The sequence below is a fragment of the Lissotriton vulgaris genome, chromosome 5, assembly GCF_964263255.1.
Source record: "Lissotriton vulgaris chromosome 5, aLisVul1.2, whole genome shotgun sequence".
In the NCBI taxonomy this organism is placed as follows: domain Eukaryota; kingdom Metazoa; phylum Chordata; class Amphibia; order Caudata; family Salamandridae; genus Lissotriton; species Lissotriton vulgaris.
In genome coordinates this window covers 1835547116-1835564169 of record NC_141693.1, presented here as the reverse complement: position 1 = coordinate 1835564169, position 17054 = coordinate 1835547116, and the positions used below count along the sequence as shown (strand labels likewise).

Below are 17054 nucleotides of genomic sequence, written 5' to 3'. Positions count from 1 at the left end.
AAGGCTTCCTCTCCACCCTGTGGGTTTCCTTGCTGTCTCATACCCACCTGTATGCCTCTTTCCTATGTTGCGAATTAGACAGCCAGTCAAACTGATAAATATTAAGGTGCAAAAAAAATGCAAATTTTATTTTCATGGTACTGTGGCAGGCATGACTGAACTTGAATCCACTCACCCAGTTGTCAACTCATTTGTTTTGGGAAATACAAAAAAACAAGAGAAGCAGTGCGCACAGACAAAATAAGGCGGATGCTTGAATTAAACAAGCAGTAAAAAATGTTTTAAATGCTAACCTTTCTTCGTTATGACTTCAAACTGTACTAAATTATATAACTTTCCCCTCTGAGGAGCCATACAAGAGTTTTTCAAGTATTTTTGTATGAAGCTGCAGATTTAAAATATTGATTTGGGCGTCTGAATTTAATTAGTCACTGCCTGCCATACTGTTCGATTGGGATGATGTTCTCTGTATGTCATATTCCTTTAAAAATGATTACGACAAATAAATAAAAAAGGTATCAAGTCACGTTATAATTCAATTTCGCATGGATCATCATTGCTATAACTTCTTGGCAATAAGGCCTACTCAGCTGATGGGAGAAATGATTCTGTTTTGAATTGCAACATTAGGAAAATAGTTCCGGTCAGACTTAAAAGGTTAAACTTTAGCTGTAAATGTGTGAAACCAAAAACCTGCGAGTTTGAAGATTTGAATAATTTTGAACTTTAATACTGAACGGTACGGCCTGCTGATTTAGATTTTAAGGAAGAAAACATCGACCCATCATATCAGACCCTCTTTAACTCTACAAACACTACAAGAAAATTCTCTTTGAAGCTTCAAAATGGTTATTCTAATTTATTAATTAATGATGCAAGTGCCAGTGGGAGTCGATGCCAACGTCCACTCTTCTTCTACTAAGAATGTTGCTGATATATTGCAGCACAAATTGATAGTACATTAAAACGTCCTCGTTGGACAGTTGATGTCTGATGGTAAGATTGATGAGTGGACTGTCGAGTGCTGAACATTTATTTAACCGAAAATCAGAATCAACAATCCACGTGCCCGTACAGCACCGGCAGCAACTCTCCCCTTCTTGCAACAAAACACCATATGAAAAGAACATCAGTTCATGGAACAACAGCCACACTGTAATCAAAAATAAGGCTACCAGCTCGAAGGATAAAAAAGCAATGAATTATATAGTGTGAACTGAAATATTTTTCCAGATCAAATTTGTGGCTTAATTCTCTGGAAATGTTTGTAATGTGCTTTGCGTTTTTCTGCTTTTGAGACCCCCATAACATTTATTCATTCACTTTAAATACATGGTTTACTTATCATTCCATTACTTACATTCCGTATATAATATGAAGCTTTGATATAGGTTGATAGTGCATCACTGATTAATGAAATGTATTTAGTAGGGCGATGTATAAAGTATATTATATTTATGCAACTGTGCAGAAGAAACTCATGTTTCTTTTGTGCACTTTACTTCAAAAATCATGGGGTCTGTTTCTTTCATAATAATCCTGAGAAGGTGCAAATAAATGGGATGCACAGGTGTTCCAACTGGGGGGGTCTTCAGGCTTCTAAGGGAGCATTGAAGCCGCAAAGTGAAGGCCTGTTGCTTTCTCATCCAAGGCACAGCTAAACTGACCATGCTTGAGAAAGACCGAAAAAAACACTCAAAAACGAGGAATAAAAGGTGTGCTTGTAATAAGGCCATACATGAAACTTATGTATATGGCACCTTTGGTGCCATTAGAAGTAGGCTAGTGACTAAGCAGGTAGAGATTCAGGTATAGATTGTTTCCATCAATGATTTGAGACAGTGATCACCATCGCCATTATGGGCTATATTTACATTTACCTTATTTTTGCTTTTCACCATTATTTTAATTTGTGCAATCATACTAATTCAGATAATCTGCACTAGGACAGGGATTTCATATTTAAAGAAGCCGCTTCAAATATATCTGGTGTAGATTACGTGAGTGTGCATCTTTTGGAGAATGGGGCTCTAGAGCTCACTAATAAATAGAATCCTGCATTCTCTGACATGAATTATCTTTAACCAATATGCAATAACTCCAGGTAAATCATAGGATGCGCATGTCTTTTTTTCATGCTTGTGTTACCAAGTTGGTTCATACCTCTGATTGCCGGGGGATGTGAAAGTCAATATGGGCCACATTTGCAAGGAGACTTGTAAAAACGTATCTGTTTCAAACCTTCTTAACAATAAAACCATTCCATCCAATTGAATCCCCTTTATTCCTCAAGAGGATTTATCCGAGGACACCATATCCCTTTCCAAGCCCACATCCAAAGCACTTTAATGGCTATGTAAATTCTTAATGCATACCACCAGAATCTGAATGCCAGAAGTCAGTAACATTTCTTGACATAATGAACCCTTCTCAGCTCCAGATAAAAGAAAAACAATGCTTATAAACAAAATACATGATCACTTTTAATGATTAAAGGAGAGGTCTTTGCTTGAGTCAGTAATCCAGGGATGGCTGCATCATAACTGCAGGAGAGTGCTGGAACTATGCATGGATTTCTGTAATAAATACGAAAACAGTCACATGTGTAGATTTCATATTACAGAAGTCTGGGGTGGTGATATGATGACGCGATTACAATGTTGACTGCAGGCTCAGATATCTGCATGACCTTGCACCAGTCATCACATAAGAAGCTGAGAGAAAATGATGTAGAGAATAAGAAATGGTCCTTTGAGCCTCTGCCCTGTATAAAACTGCCCACCTGTCCAGCTTGGCTTTTATTTGTACAAAGTCAACAAGAATGTTCAGCAGGCTAGGATGCCATAAACACTTCAATTGGTGTCACTGTGCCTGGGAGCGCATAACTGATCATCCTGTGCCACAATCAAGAAGCCAATGTCTGGCTCTTCTCTTCAGCCTGTACTGCTGGGTCACTTAGCTGCTTAACATACTGCTGCAGCAGGCACACCAGATGCATGGGGTTGCGTTGAAGGAGTGCACAGGTCTGTGATGTCATCAGAGTGAGGCTGCTCACCACCTCGCCTTGAAGGACTGCCGCGGACGGCAGTCTGGAGCAGTTAATCACCCCCTGTTTGCTGAGGAGGGTATTTTCAATGCACGCACCTGGAAAAGAAGATAAAGACTCATCAAACGCTCAAGTGGGCGAGGCTTTGTTAGAAAACAAAACAGGTCTGCTTCACCCTCATTACTAAAAGAGTAACAGCACAGCCCACCGTTCCTTTGGAAGGCTTTCCTCACTCCTGCTTAGATTTTATTGCATTTCTAGTGCTTCCTCTTAAACGGAGTAGTGCCCATCCAGCAGCTCTATCACTCAACATAGAGACAAATAAATATGGACACTCCAGTACACATTTGAATCCAATTCCAGTACTTACACCATCAATATGTCCAAACACTTGCTAACACTTACATTAGTACAGCGGTCTTTCATTCAGACATCACAAGGAAATGTGTACTTTTAATCCTAGTTCTCCATTAGGGGTTTCTTCCTTGACTTTATAAGCATAGACTATCTGCGGCATTCTCATGTTGCACAGAGAAAAACGATTGCCGATAAAAAGGTACTTTTTTTTATATAAGTGAATTATAAAGCAGGAGAATTTTGTTTAGACTTTTGTAAAATGTAGTCCATTTTGACAGTTTTATGCGCGAGTAAATTTTGGACTTGGGTCCATGTTCACTCCACTGATGGAGACAAGTTGTTTATGAATTTGATAAGATGCTCACAATGAAACTATAGTGTTGCAAGAAACTAATTTTTCTTTCTCTACCATGAGATCTTCATCAAGGATAATAAATAGTGCATAGAAACCTTAATCCCAATACTCAGAGGTGGAAAAAGGGAAAGCGTATAGAAATCTGTGTATTGTGAGCAACAGCCACATTCATAGTGAAAGTCATCCAGGCACCAACTGAATTGGAACTCCACAACCTTTAGAGATTCTAAACTTTACATCACAGCTATCTAAAGGAGAGAAACACGAGGATAGACTTACATAAACCAATAAGGACACAACAAACAAGTATAATGAGAAAAGCGACAAACTGGGAAAAAAAACAGTTTTATCTGACTAATGAGACTTATTCTAGATTGCTTTGTAATGCAGTCCTGTGGGTGGAATTTCATTTTGCTACTCTACACATTACAGTAACAAGAACAGTGAGAATATGTTCCGAATGTGTGGTCGGCATCATTCTATCGCTGGGTTTTAACCTCTGCACACTGGGGCATTGCTGTCCAATTCCCAGTGTATGTATTCTTACTCCTAAAACATGTAAAAATTGGCTAATCACGGATTGGCATATTTAACTCTTCTGTACGGCCATAGTATTTGGTCTAGAAATTAAACCAGTGGCATGGAAAGTTAAAGTTCACCTGCAACCTGTAAGACGATTTGTGCTACCCACACGGACGTGGCAAGGAAAACATGGCTTCAGGCCTACCAGTGTAGCCTGACAGCAACAGTTTACACCTCCAGACCCACATGCCAAAATAACGCTTTGTGTCAGGGTGAACAAAAACTTCCATTTAATATTAATATATCACCTCTTGTAGCCCTTGGTATTTAAAAATGTAACATGCGGAAACGTAATATTACCATGCACCTGCATGACAGCCCACAAAACCTACTTTCACTGTGGGAAGCTGTGACGCACTATGAGAAATCCTTGGATTTGGGGAATAAGGTACACTGTAGCACTGTTTACAAAAGGGCAGAGAGAATTTGGGTAAGAGTGTGTAGGGTTCCCCTGGAAACTTTTGCCCCACTGATTAGGGACAAGACAGGAGTCGCCATAACTAATTAGATGGCGCCAGGCATAAATTAAGCGCGCCAGGCATAAATTAAGCACACCGAGCAGCACCACCCTCTGGACCTGTGGAAGAACCGAAGAAGGACTGGATATGCTGTTTGAGACCTGGGAGGAACCTGGACCTGCTGCCACTCGTACCCAGGACAAAAATGCAGATTCCAAGGGTTAGATGACTGCCCTCCTGTGTAGCTACAGGTACTGCAAGATAACTTTTTCCTGAAGTGCCCATCTGACCAGTAGCAACTAGACATGGACTGGACGCTGCTGTTGGCCTCTGCTTGACAACTGGAGACTCTTTAAGTGCATCCCACACGGTCATGGGGGACTTGAAGTGTACTCCTGTGGCTGTTTGAGCACCAGAAGATTGTTTGGAAACTTTTGAAAACGTTTCCTTCAGAGCTCAAGAGAGAGCTACTTGAAAATGTATCCAATCAGAAGTACCATAGCATCGGATTGGATCTCAGCTTCGCCCTGCTCAAAGATCCATGTACCTCTAAAAAAACAACTATATCCTGTTCTGTGTAGGAACTTTCAGCAAGAAATTTACAAAGATTCAGAGCGGCAACAGAAACAACCTCTTTTAGGTACTTGGCCGTAGGTTCTATGGCAGCAATGACTACAGTTTCAATTGCGACCTCCTCTTGGAAGATTTTTCTTCTCAAAAAGTGATAAGTCTAAATTGGGACTTAAAAGAAATGTCAATGAATTTATTCAGGAAAGTGACATTGTCCCTTCCTGAAGGGGGACGTATAAACCTTATGATTTTCAGACTTTCACCGGGACCAATCCACTTGGTGTATTTTTCTTGGCACTTTCCTACTTAAATCTTAAAAATTCATATATCTGGTCCCCTTAGTGGAGTTCTGTCATTTTGAATATTGTTTCTCTTTTTTATAAATTGTAGTAGGTTTTTTATAGTGTTGGGTCTTTGGTTTTTTAACTGTTTTGATACTTCTAAATGTTTTCCACATTTTCTGTAATTTAAGCCGGTCTACCCTGTGCCATAGCTAATCGGGTTTTAGCTCCGGTTTACATTAATTAAACTTTCGACTGGAACTAAGTGGTTAGTAACTTTATTACTTGTAGTGGACAACCATCCACCCCAATTAATAATTCACTTTCTTCCAGAGACAATCCTAAAATAGGTTGTAGTTGCCACTGATCCTCAAGTGAAGGGGTCTGTTGAAATGTCGGTACCATGTGGTTATACAACAACCATTTAAATGTTGCTAAGTTTGCCTAGCAGAAACCTAACACTTAGTTAGACTTCCTAATGTCTATAGGGATATTATCCTGATTGTAGCCAAAAGCCCTTTTTCAAATTCAGGGAGAGGACAAACCTTCCTACTGAGAACAAATCATTGTAGACAGCTGGATGAAAAATCGATTGATTTACAGAGCTATTTCACATCACTTCTGGACAAATGAGGAAGTCTGCTCAAATCAATGTTGTTCCCAAATTTTGTTCCTACTAAATACTCAAGGATTGTAACAATCTAACAGACTTTAACAGCTACAAAGACAGCAACCTTCTTTAAGAGGTGATGAAGGTGTGATTTATATATAGCTGCAAATGGAGAACCAACAGTTTAGACAGGACAATCCCATGGTGTGTGTGTGTATATATATATATATATATTTTTATATATATATATATTTATATATTTTCAGCTCCAATCGTCCACTAGGATTACGCCTGTTCAGATGAGCGGCACTCACGGGGATGGTTTTTCCAAAAGTTTATTTAAAAACCTCTAGCACATCAAAGACGCGTTTCGGCGTTTAGCCTTTGTCAATTTGCTCAACAGTTGGCGCCATGTTCGTACGTAATTTAAATATAAGTCACATGATTACTATCATGAACATAGAAAATGGACTATTAGTTCATTACAACACAAGTCCATATTGCAGTAAGCAAATGTATAGTCGAGACACGATATATATCGCTAACATTAAGATTCTCAAACAAGTTGTGTGACAATCGAATGAGCCAATTCAATATAAACACTAATTTCATCATACTCTCGCCCACAGATGGGCATATACCAAAACGGAGTCCAACATTAGAAAAACTCCCACAATCCTGCCCTGGATGGGCTACCCGTTCAAACATAGTAAATGCGACACATACCTATAATTGATGGCAGTTCAGGTCAGCTTAAACATATATAAATTTATATAAATTCATCCAGATCTTTCATTATATATATACATAAAGGAGAAAGACAGTCCTAAAGAGAAATTGTTAAACAATCATACAAATCATCTTTAGCCCAAATGTACCGCCAGTTCTTCATGGACATTTAAACCATTCAGCATTTTACTTTGTAAATCGATGATGTATCGCGATTCCAGTCGTCTCAATTTTTGTAGCCGGTCGCCCCCTCTAACACTAGCGGGGACGCAATCTAAGCATATATATGTGTAAAGCTTGTACGTTCAGTAAAGACTGTAAAACATTGACTGTTCCCAACAGTAGGAGAGTGTTCACAATCCGTAAGCGATTGACATGCAACACCCCATACAGCATATACATTTTAATCTGTCCGTGCAACAAATGGTATGTAGGCAGTACCAAGCACACTGCAAAGAAAAGGGTACTAGAACACCTACGGGCCATACACAACAACAACAAACAGTATCCAGTTGCCAGGCATTTTTCAGATATGCATATGCAAAATGAACAATTGGTGCAGTTGGTTGTAATAGACAGTGTTGATCTTGGAGTAAGAGGAGGCAATGAAGAACTGTCCCTCAGAAAACTGGAGTCCAAATATATTGTGGATTTTGAATGTTCAATACCGAAAGGTTTAAATGTTACTGAGGAATTGGCAATCCATTTATATGATTAGAAATTGTTATGTACTGATATCCGCGGTTTTCTTGATTTTAATCTAATCCATTTTATTTTCAGAATCTCACACATCACGTGGTGGCGGCACAACATGGAATTTGAATACAATGTTCTGCATCCAGACTCTGTTGTGATATGAATTTACTGCTGGGTTAGTCAAGTCAAGTCAAGAGATTTATATAGCGCGCTACATACCCATAGGGTCTCAAGGCGCTAGAGGGAGGGTGGGGAGTTACTTGTCGAATATCCAAGTTTTAAGTTGCTTTCTGAATGCTAGGTGGTTTTGAGTGAGGCGAAGGTGAGTGGGAAGTGAGTTCCAGGTTTTAGCTGCCAGGTAGGAGAAGGATCTATCTCCCATGGTGGTTTTGTTGATGCGAGGTACAGTGGCAAGGGCTTGATTGGAGGATCGCAGCTGACGGAAGGGGGTGTAGAAGGACAGTCGTGAATTGAGGCAATCGGGCCCAAGTTCGTAAAGTGCTTTGTGTGCGTGGGTTAGGAGGCGGAAAGTAATCCTCTTATTTACGGGGAGCCAGTGGAGGTTTTTCAGGTGACCAGAGATGTGTTCTTTACGCGGGATGTCTAGTATGAGCCTGGCTGAAGCGTTCTGGATGCGTTGGAGTTTTTTCTGGAGTTTTGCGGTGGTACCGGCGTATAGTGTGTTTCCGTAGTCCAGGCGGCTCGTGACCAGTGCGTGGGTGACCGTTTTTCTAGTTTCGGTGGGGATCCAGCGAAATGTTTTTTTGAGCATGCGAAGAATGTTGAAGCAAGATGATGAAACGGCGTTGACTTGTCTGGTCATCGAGAGTGAGGAGTCCAGGATGACGCCCAGGTTCCGTGCGTGGTCCGTCGGGATGGGGGCTTTTCCAAGGGCTTCTGGCCACCAAGAGTCATCCCAGGCGGAGGGGGAGGTGCCTAAGATGAGGACTTCTGTTTTGTCTGAGTTCAGTTTCAGACGGCTGTGCTTCATCCACTCGCCTACTTCTTTCATTCCTTCATGTAGGTTGGTTTTGGCGGTGTTAGGGTCTTTGGTGAGTGATAGGATCAGTTGAGTGTCATCCGCGTAGGAGATGATGTTGAGATTGTGTTGGCGAGCGATGGCCGCAAGGGGGCTCATGTATACGTTGAAGAGGGTGGGGCTGAGTGACGATCCTTGTGGCACGCCGCAGATGACTTCAGAGGCCTTTGACTTGAATGGTGGGAGGCGGTCTCTCTGTGTTCTTCCGGAGAGGAACAAGGTGATCCATTCCAGTGCTTTTCCTTGGATTCCTACGTCTCTGAGGCGCTGTAGAAGGGTGTTGTGACAGACTGTGTCGAAGGCAGCGGAGAGCTCGAGGAGGATGAGGGCGACTGTCTCCATTGTCCAGTAGGGTTCGAATGTCGTCTGTTGCTGCGATGAGGGCGGTTTCAGTGCTGTGTTTGGCTGAGTCATAGAAGTCCATTTGAACATGATATAATTCTTTTGGACTCACAAACTTACTGAGACTCCATGTTCAATTGCCCACTGGGGCGAAACTCTCAATATAGAGCATTACGGATATGGACTTTCTGCACAAACTAAGTTCATTTGCCCACTGGGGCACCACTGTCAAAAGCTAATGACTAAAACTATCTATAACGGCTATGAACAGAGTACTACCGTAGTTTGTTGTTACACGTGGTATGTTTCTATAGCAACAGGACCACAACCAATTATTGAGCTGGAATGTAATGCTGAATCAAATTATGACTTCTTGCACAATCATGCCTCTGTGGAGTATTGTTACGTAACATGCTTTGGGTCTAATCATTATATGAATTCTGCAGAAGTGTCGTTTATGCCGCGATAATACTGTTGCTGCATGATCAACGTAAACAAACATAGGAGTCAGAACGTAGCTACCAATCACGGGTCACTTTCCGTAAGACTCAGATTTAGCGATACTCTAGCAGTGTTTACTTACTTAATGATCCAAACAGCTTTGCGACATCTAGACTGTGTAAATACGGCTATGTTGGATATACGGCATTACATCAAGAATCATTTTCTTATGAAATTTTATATTGACATTATTGCAGATAACCACATGAATTTTATATTCTTATGTTTTCTGACCCAATTTTGTAATATAAGAGGCAAAATGTGGATTAGTGTACCATTAGATATATGATTGCAAGTATACTAACATGTTACAAGATGACCGCCACTAGCTATCGTGATGGTAATCTATGCACTAGGGTGTTGTGTTTAAATAATGGCAACCAACGCCACGAGATGAGCGTGACCAAGCCGTAATGGTTAAACGCGTCGTGGAACTTTTGTCATCTGCCGAATAAACTCCTGTGAAACTGCAGCTCTGGGTGTCCTGTTTTCATCATAACTTTGATGTGTTGCGGAACGGATTTATACAGCCAGCTGGTGGCTGCAACAGGACCGCTCGTGCCAGCATTACTCCTAACCAGCGGTGGTGGGAACAATATATATATATATATATATATATATATATATATATACACACTACAGCAAACCTTCTGGGTTCAGAAAGTAGTCAGGACACTCCGGGATGCTCCAAAGTAAGTATATTTGCAACAGATGGTTACAAACCGACGCGTTTCGCCGTAAGGCTTGGTCACGGTAAAGTTTGCACATCGTACTTCTGTTTACATACACCCAGTGATAAAAATAAACATAGGACTATCACGGTTTCAGGCAGTTGGTAACTTTCGTCGCCATCTTGTAATGATTATAATCCATCTTGTGCTCAAAATTAAAAGCCGATTTTCTCCATGTGGGTTGATGCGCACTATGCTGTACTGCTCGCTCCGCTTTCCAATTGTCACTCGTTGCCCTGTATCCTCAATAACGCTGGCCCCTGCGAGGAGCCAACTGAGCCCGCTTCAACTGGCGGTGAGCTTCTTTCCGCGGCCGGACACAGCCGCAAATATCCAACGTAAAAGGTTGCCCCAAGGAAAGAGCCTCCAGCATAGTACAGTACAGCATAGTGCGCATCAACCCACATGGAGAAAATCGGCTTTTAATTTTGAACACAAGATGGACTCACTGGAGGAGTAAGCGCCCACACTACAAGAACCAGAATTCCATGGACATGGTTACGCCCACATGGGCGGGGTCTTCTAATTTGGAAAGTGCTGGGAGCTATGCTGTCTGTGTTTTTGAGCAACATTAGCCATTGAAGAAGGGGATTTGAGGCGTCTGGCTGTTCTGGAATATTACTTGATGCTGATACCTTTGCTGCTGCTCGTGTGCAAGTTGTGCTCAATAAAGATTGCAACACGTACCTGCTGGAGGCTCTTTCCTTGGGGCAACCTTTTACGTTGGAGATATTATATATATATATATATATATATATATATATATATATATGGTCTAGTTATAGGAGGCCTTATAAGACAACCTTAGGTTCTGCTTTCCTAGTTCACACAATCTCATTTTCATGCACTTAAGGGTCACTTTTCAAGGAAAGAGGGCCTTGCTCTGGAAGTATGTACTATTTTATTAGGAATGCAGTTTCTATGCTTGCTGTTGATGATTTAAATAGGTCAACAGAAGCAAAACTATAAGATGTTTTTACGCAGAAACATTTAGAGGGGTTTTTCAGGATTATTGTGTGTTTCACAATAGGAGTAGAAAACAGTGTCAAGCTTCATCTCCCATCAGTGGGGGACCCACAGTCACCTGCTTCTATGCATGGGTTCAAGAGGAAGTCCCCACATGGCCCTGATATCAGAACCCGTTTCACTGCCCCCCCCTGGAGTATTGAGGTGGCTATATTGCTGCAAGTGTAGTTTCCTGTTGGTGCTGGGCTTTATACCATTGGTGTTGTATGGTGGGGCCAGAGGAGGGTCTGGAAGCGAAACAGAGGGTTCTCCAGTGCAGTCTTAGCCTGTTAAAACAGTTAAATGTATTTGTGGCTTTTCTGTATTTAACTGATGGTATCACTGGATCGCATTCCCTTCCCATGCTCATTTCCCATGCAATTCGTCAGGACTATGAGATTTTGCCAGGACCTGTTCCAAAACCATGGAAAATTGTCATTTTGCTGCTGGGCAGCCTTGAGATTCAAAGGTTTTGCAGAAAAAAAAATTGTATCAGCCCAAAATGACCAAGAGATTGATAGTGGCTGTCACTTCACCGGCCTCTCTTTGTGGACTACCTGTGCCAGCTTGCATCTGAGCCCTAGCTCCCTGTGGTCAACATTTTGTGGAAGGTAGTACTGATGACTACAGGCAATCTTTAGAGGGCAAATCTGTTGTAGAAAATAGTGTTACCCATAAGAACTAAGGAGACATGTTGCATCTGGGCGGAGATATTCCATCTTCTGAATGTACAACCAGGGGTGTACCCACATGTGGCATGCATAGGAAGAGATGTATATTTCTTTGTCAAGTTTGTTTCTGTTTAGGTCTTAATTCGAAAACAAAAACTTCCTTGTGAGAGTAATTTCCACTGATCTCTTTTGGAAGTTTAAGATCAACAGCAGCTGTTGCAGAGGAACAGCTCAAAGCTGAAGTTCTTGATAGCGGAGGGTTTGCCATTTAAAGCTTTGAAGCAATAAGCTGATGGCTTGTGCAAGAACCAGAAATCAAAGACAAGCATTTGCAGTGCCATCGGTCTTGCCTTTGGGACCTTATAGGTACTTAGCAATGCAGCACATTAGCTCACATTACTGCAACGTAGCCTCGCTTACATGTATTTTCAGCACGACATCCCCAGCTGAAAGTAATCATCACAATATAGGGAAGACCCAACGACTTCCGGTGATTATTATATATAATTATTTTTAATCACAGAAGCATGAGTAAAAGCAGGCACTGAGGATCTCTACTTGCCTTTCAGTGCGATGATGCGGGAGTGTGTTTTATTAACCGGTCATGCTGTGGCAATAAGCCTGTAAAAAAGGGCCCTAGAGAGATGTGCTTGATTTAAGGAGACATGCGGGTTAGTCATGCATCTTGCGGATCTGTCGTTTTTTTCCACTTCATTCCACAGAAGATTTTCAGCTAATTTTCTAGCCTAATTCCTGTTTCAGAATATCTCTCTTCTGTCCAACTGGCAGCATGAATGGATGCACTGAGATTGAGATTTGCATCCTCCCCTGAATGAATGGTGCTTCGAGGTCTGTTAACACCAGGACCAAAAAATCCTGTGTCATTTAGTGAGAAACGAGTTACTTAGCTGCGGGCTGAAGCACGTTCCGTGCTTGTGTTGTGCCCTACTCACTGGTGGTCTCTCACTAGTGTCTATGGGCAGTGCTTTGAATATTCATCCATCTTGCCTGGCAAGAGATGGGTTTGTCACCATTTCCAAGAAACATGCACTTTTGGGGGAACATTCACAAAGATTGTTGGCCTTATTGTTTAATTTCTACATTAAAAAAATTCTAAGTCATGATCGGATGACTCCAGCAAAAAGAAGTCACACAATGTGCGTGCAACCTATGTATTCGTAAGTCACTCTAAGATAAATAGACTAGCCTTCTCCGGGTAATGTCAACACCGAGATCAAGACAATGCAGTGGAAACAGGGTGAGGAAGCCGTATTTGTAGCTACTCACAAACATTTGCCCTGCTTTTCTAGCACTTACCTGCATTTCTACAAGTTTACCCGAACAATCCAGAAAACAGTAATAATTTACTATACTGCCACAGAGAAGGAGCTGGAAGAAAAACCATTTAAACAAGCATTGGCATAGCCAATAGGTCTCGCTTTTGGGAACTTATAAGTATTTAGTTATGCAGCAAAATATCCTTAGTGCAACAACATCAACTGTTGCATGGATAAACATATATAAGGTCCCAAAAGCGAGACCTATTGGGTATGCCAATGTTTCTTCATGGTTAATGAGCACAGAAAGTGACACACTGGGTGAGTCTACAGCAGCCACCCCGGGAACACAAGGGCTCTCCCATCAATGTATTTACTGACTGAGAAATAATCATGCGAGCAAGAAATACATCATGAGGTCAAAGTCATAAGGTACCAAACAGGTAGGGTGGTAGACCGGATTCTGTAGATAAGTGGTGGATTTGGGGACAGACATTAGATAAACAGTCATAAGACAGCACTAGAAAGGTTGGTGATCTTTTTGAAAGAATGGAAATAAATCACGCGCTGGCATACACACATTTTTTTTTAAAGTACATTTAAAATGGGAAGAAGTTGCTGAATTTTGTCTGTAGAAAAGATAGCAATTGTGCTCCAGTGACCATAGCTAGGCACGACACAATGGTTATTGTTGGTCTTCTTGCGAATGGCCATGGTGTAGCTAACAGGGGCCTAGCGGAAGGGGTGGCTCCACTACTGCTGTGTGCTTCGACCCCTTTCCTCCTCCTCCTCCTCCAACCCTGCTGCAGCGGCTCCTAACACCACGTCTGCACTAGCAGTAACGCTCTTGTTCCCGCCAAGCCGTTCCTCCCCCAGCCAAAACCCGGAGCAAGGGGGGGGAAGGGCGGGGGAGCGGGGGGCGGGGGGGGAGGGGTACGGGGGGAGCCAGAGCCAGGAGGGGCTTGTGCAGGCCAGAAGGGAGTGAAAAAAAATAAATGAACACGCAATTTACAGACGACTAGGATGTTCTTCTTGGTAGAGTTGTAATACATAGCGGCCATCTTGAAATAGAGATGTTAAGTTTCAAGTTAATAAAAAAGTACAATTTGTTCAAAATATTAGGGCATTCTATACCCCCCCAAAAAATCACAGCACGCACAAACGTTCAAAGCAATAATGTACCATGCAACAGCGCAATACTTAATCTCAATTGTTGTCAGCATCCCCATAGCAACTTAACCCATATTTGTTTCATTTCGAGAAAATGTAAAATGCTGATATCCTAAAACGACTAAGCGCCTAGCTGCCTTCAAGAGAAAACTGGGTCCCTTTTCGGCTTCGCTCGAGGTAGAGTGAAAACAAAGACACTTGTGTCCTTCAGTTTTAAACCAATGCTTCTTTATACAGGAAGTAAACCTTAGGTGCTTGCCCCCTGAAAAACAGATAGGGTCATAATTACACCGGCGGCTGCTTGGACTAAACGTAGTAACCATATATATTTATGTTTGCTTCCCCTTTTGTTGAAAAAATACCAACAAAATCGAAACGAATAAGTATGTATGTATGAAAACATATATGTATATTCGGTGCTTTCTTAATTTTCATGCTGTTCGGGAAACACATTGTTTGGTGTACATTATATACAATATGATGTCTTATTTAAAGCTTTTATACTGAAGTTTAACAACTAGTTGTTTACAGCGCGAATGGTTTACCTGTATACACTTATATGTACTCCTCCCAGAAAGAAGGAGATACATTATTTAAATATGGCTGCCTGGTTAAAACGCTGTTGAGAGCAGATCGGCCAAAGTTCTAGCCTAGCTAGACTTTTTCAAAACGTAAACATGCCAGAACCAGAAAAACATCAGTATGCGCATGAGCGCACCCTTAGCCTGACCCCAATTCTAGTCTGGCATTTCACACGTTGCATGATTTTATTGTGCGCGTGTGTCACTAGCAAGCAGCATATTTGGTAATCCCTGGAAAAGGGATGTTGAGAGGGTGGGAGCGATCTGTCCTGCTTAAAAAAAACAGTAAATAAAATCGTTAAGAAAGAATCCCTTCTTTAAGACAAAGCTTCATTAGCTAAACGAGCACATGGCTGGCTGACTCTGTCCTGCTGACGCAATATAGCTGGGTTTATTTAAGGAAGGAGAATAAACAAGCATAGGCCGAGCGGCCATGAAAGTGACACGGCTGCGCTGCCGTGAAAGTGATCGCGGCCAGCGATGCAAGCATTGGCCGCGTGCGGCTGCGAGAAGCAGATGGCGGCTGCGTGCGTGCACACAAGCTTGAGGCCACCAAAAGCCTGTGGTGGCACTTTCAAAAGCCGCTTAACAAATGTCTTGCATAACTGCACATGCACTGGCTCAGGCGAGACCTAATAAAAAAAGCATTCCCTGAAAAAGGGAAGAAAAAGAATGTGATAAATAAACTATTTTACTAACTGCGCAGTTAGAAAGTTTCCAATAAGAAAACTACACGAACGTGCAAAATTATTATTAGAGTTCTCTCACAATATTCACCAGTGTGTGCATCATACCGTCAGAGTTGGGTAAAAAGGCAGGGTCACCAGATCATTCCATGTCAGGGGCCTTTGCCGAACAAAGCAATACATCCTGGATGTGAGATGCACCTTCCTTGACTTCATGTGAACCAACTTATGTTTGGAAGAAGGATGTGAAGGGCTTGAAACAGGGTTTCTCTTTGGACATGGCGCCGTCTGGTTGTTTGAAGAAGAAGCTCAGACTCTGCACTCCTTCAGTCTTTGACCACAGTGCTGGGAATCCCACCAAGGAGTATTGCAGAGGCCGCCGCACCCGCCCGAAGGGTGGGGGAGGCTCGAAGGCCGGCGCCATAACCCTCGTGGTGCCACCAGCGGGGGTAAACTGGTTCTGGGCGCTTCGATACGCACAGGAACCAGCGGAAGCGGGGTGCGCACCAGCCACCTGACCGGAAGTGACCTGTTGACCTGGGCGCCCCCAAAGGGCGCCCAATGGTCAACCTGGCTTTGTTTGAACCCCCCAATCAGGGGGACTCACCTGAGGCCTGCATGGAGGGCTCAAGAGGATTTAAGCGACGCCGCCCTCCCAGCAGAAGCACATCGCATTCGAGGAGCTGGGAGAACGGCGCGACAGCAACAACGACTGAAGAGGAAGAGAGGCGACGCGGCGAAGGACGAAGCGGAAGACGGCAAGGCTCCAGTTGAAGATCAAGGTCGTCATCACCGAGGACGCCTTACGGAGCGCGGCGCGCCGTGCCAGCTCCCCCGAAACAACAGGTAAAAACCGCGGCAAGCTCAGAGCCCGGGATAAGCACACGCAGCTAGCTGTGCCCCCAGCAGACGGCCTGACGCAGACGCGAGAAACCAAGAAGCCACACACAAGTGCGCAGAGACTCACGACATGTCGGAAGGCCAGCCGGATGAGATGGCAGAGGTACTGATAAAGATCCGCGAGTTATCGGCCATCCACGGCGACGACTGGCTTCACCCCCACCTGGGCAAAGGGAAAGAGAACAGACCGGTAGAACAGGCGGACGAAGAACCAGGGCCTTCCGCACCCAAGAAGCTGAAAAACACGCCGATTAAGAGAACATCGAAGAGGAACCCTCCGAGGAAAGTGCGGCAGAAACCCCTCCCGCCGAGACCAGAGGGCAGCGACCAGAGCGAGACCACCGGCAAAAAGAAAAAGGGTGAGCATATTAGCAACATCGTAAGGGAATGTCTAAAATCGCTGGCGCCGGGGCTACTTAATGGCACAGGGCAAGGGGTACCAGGGCCTAGGGAGCAGCGCGCGGAGG

The 17054-nt window shown here is 42.9% G+C and overlaps 1 protein-coding gene across 1 annotated transcript in view; it reads right to left on the bottom strand.

Moving 5' to 3' along the window:
* Positions 1–2265: 2265 nt before the first annotated feature.
* MRPL10 (mitochondrial ribosomal protein L10) overlaps positions 2266–17054 on the bottom strand; it is a 44839-nt gene continuing 30050 nt past the window's right edge. Inside the window, exon 5 of the mRNA XM_086924300.1 lies at positions 2266–3144. Coding sequence (XP_086780426.1) covers positions 2906–3144 — 239 coding nt within the window. The 3' untranslated portion in view covers positions 2266–2905. The remainder of the gene's footprint in view (positions 3145–17054) is intronic.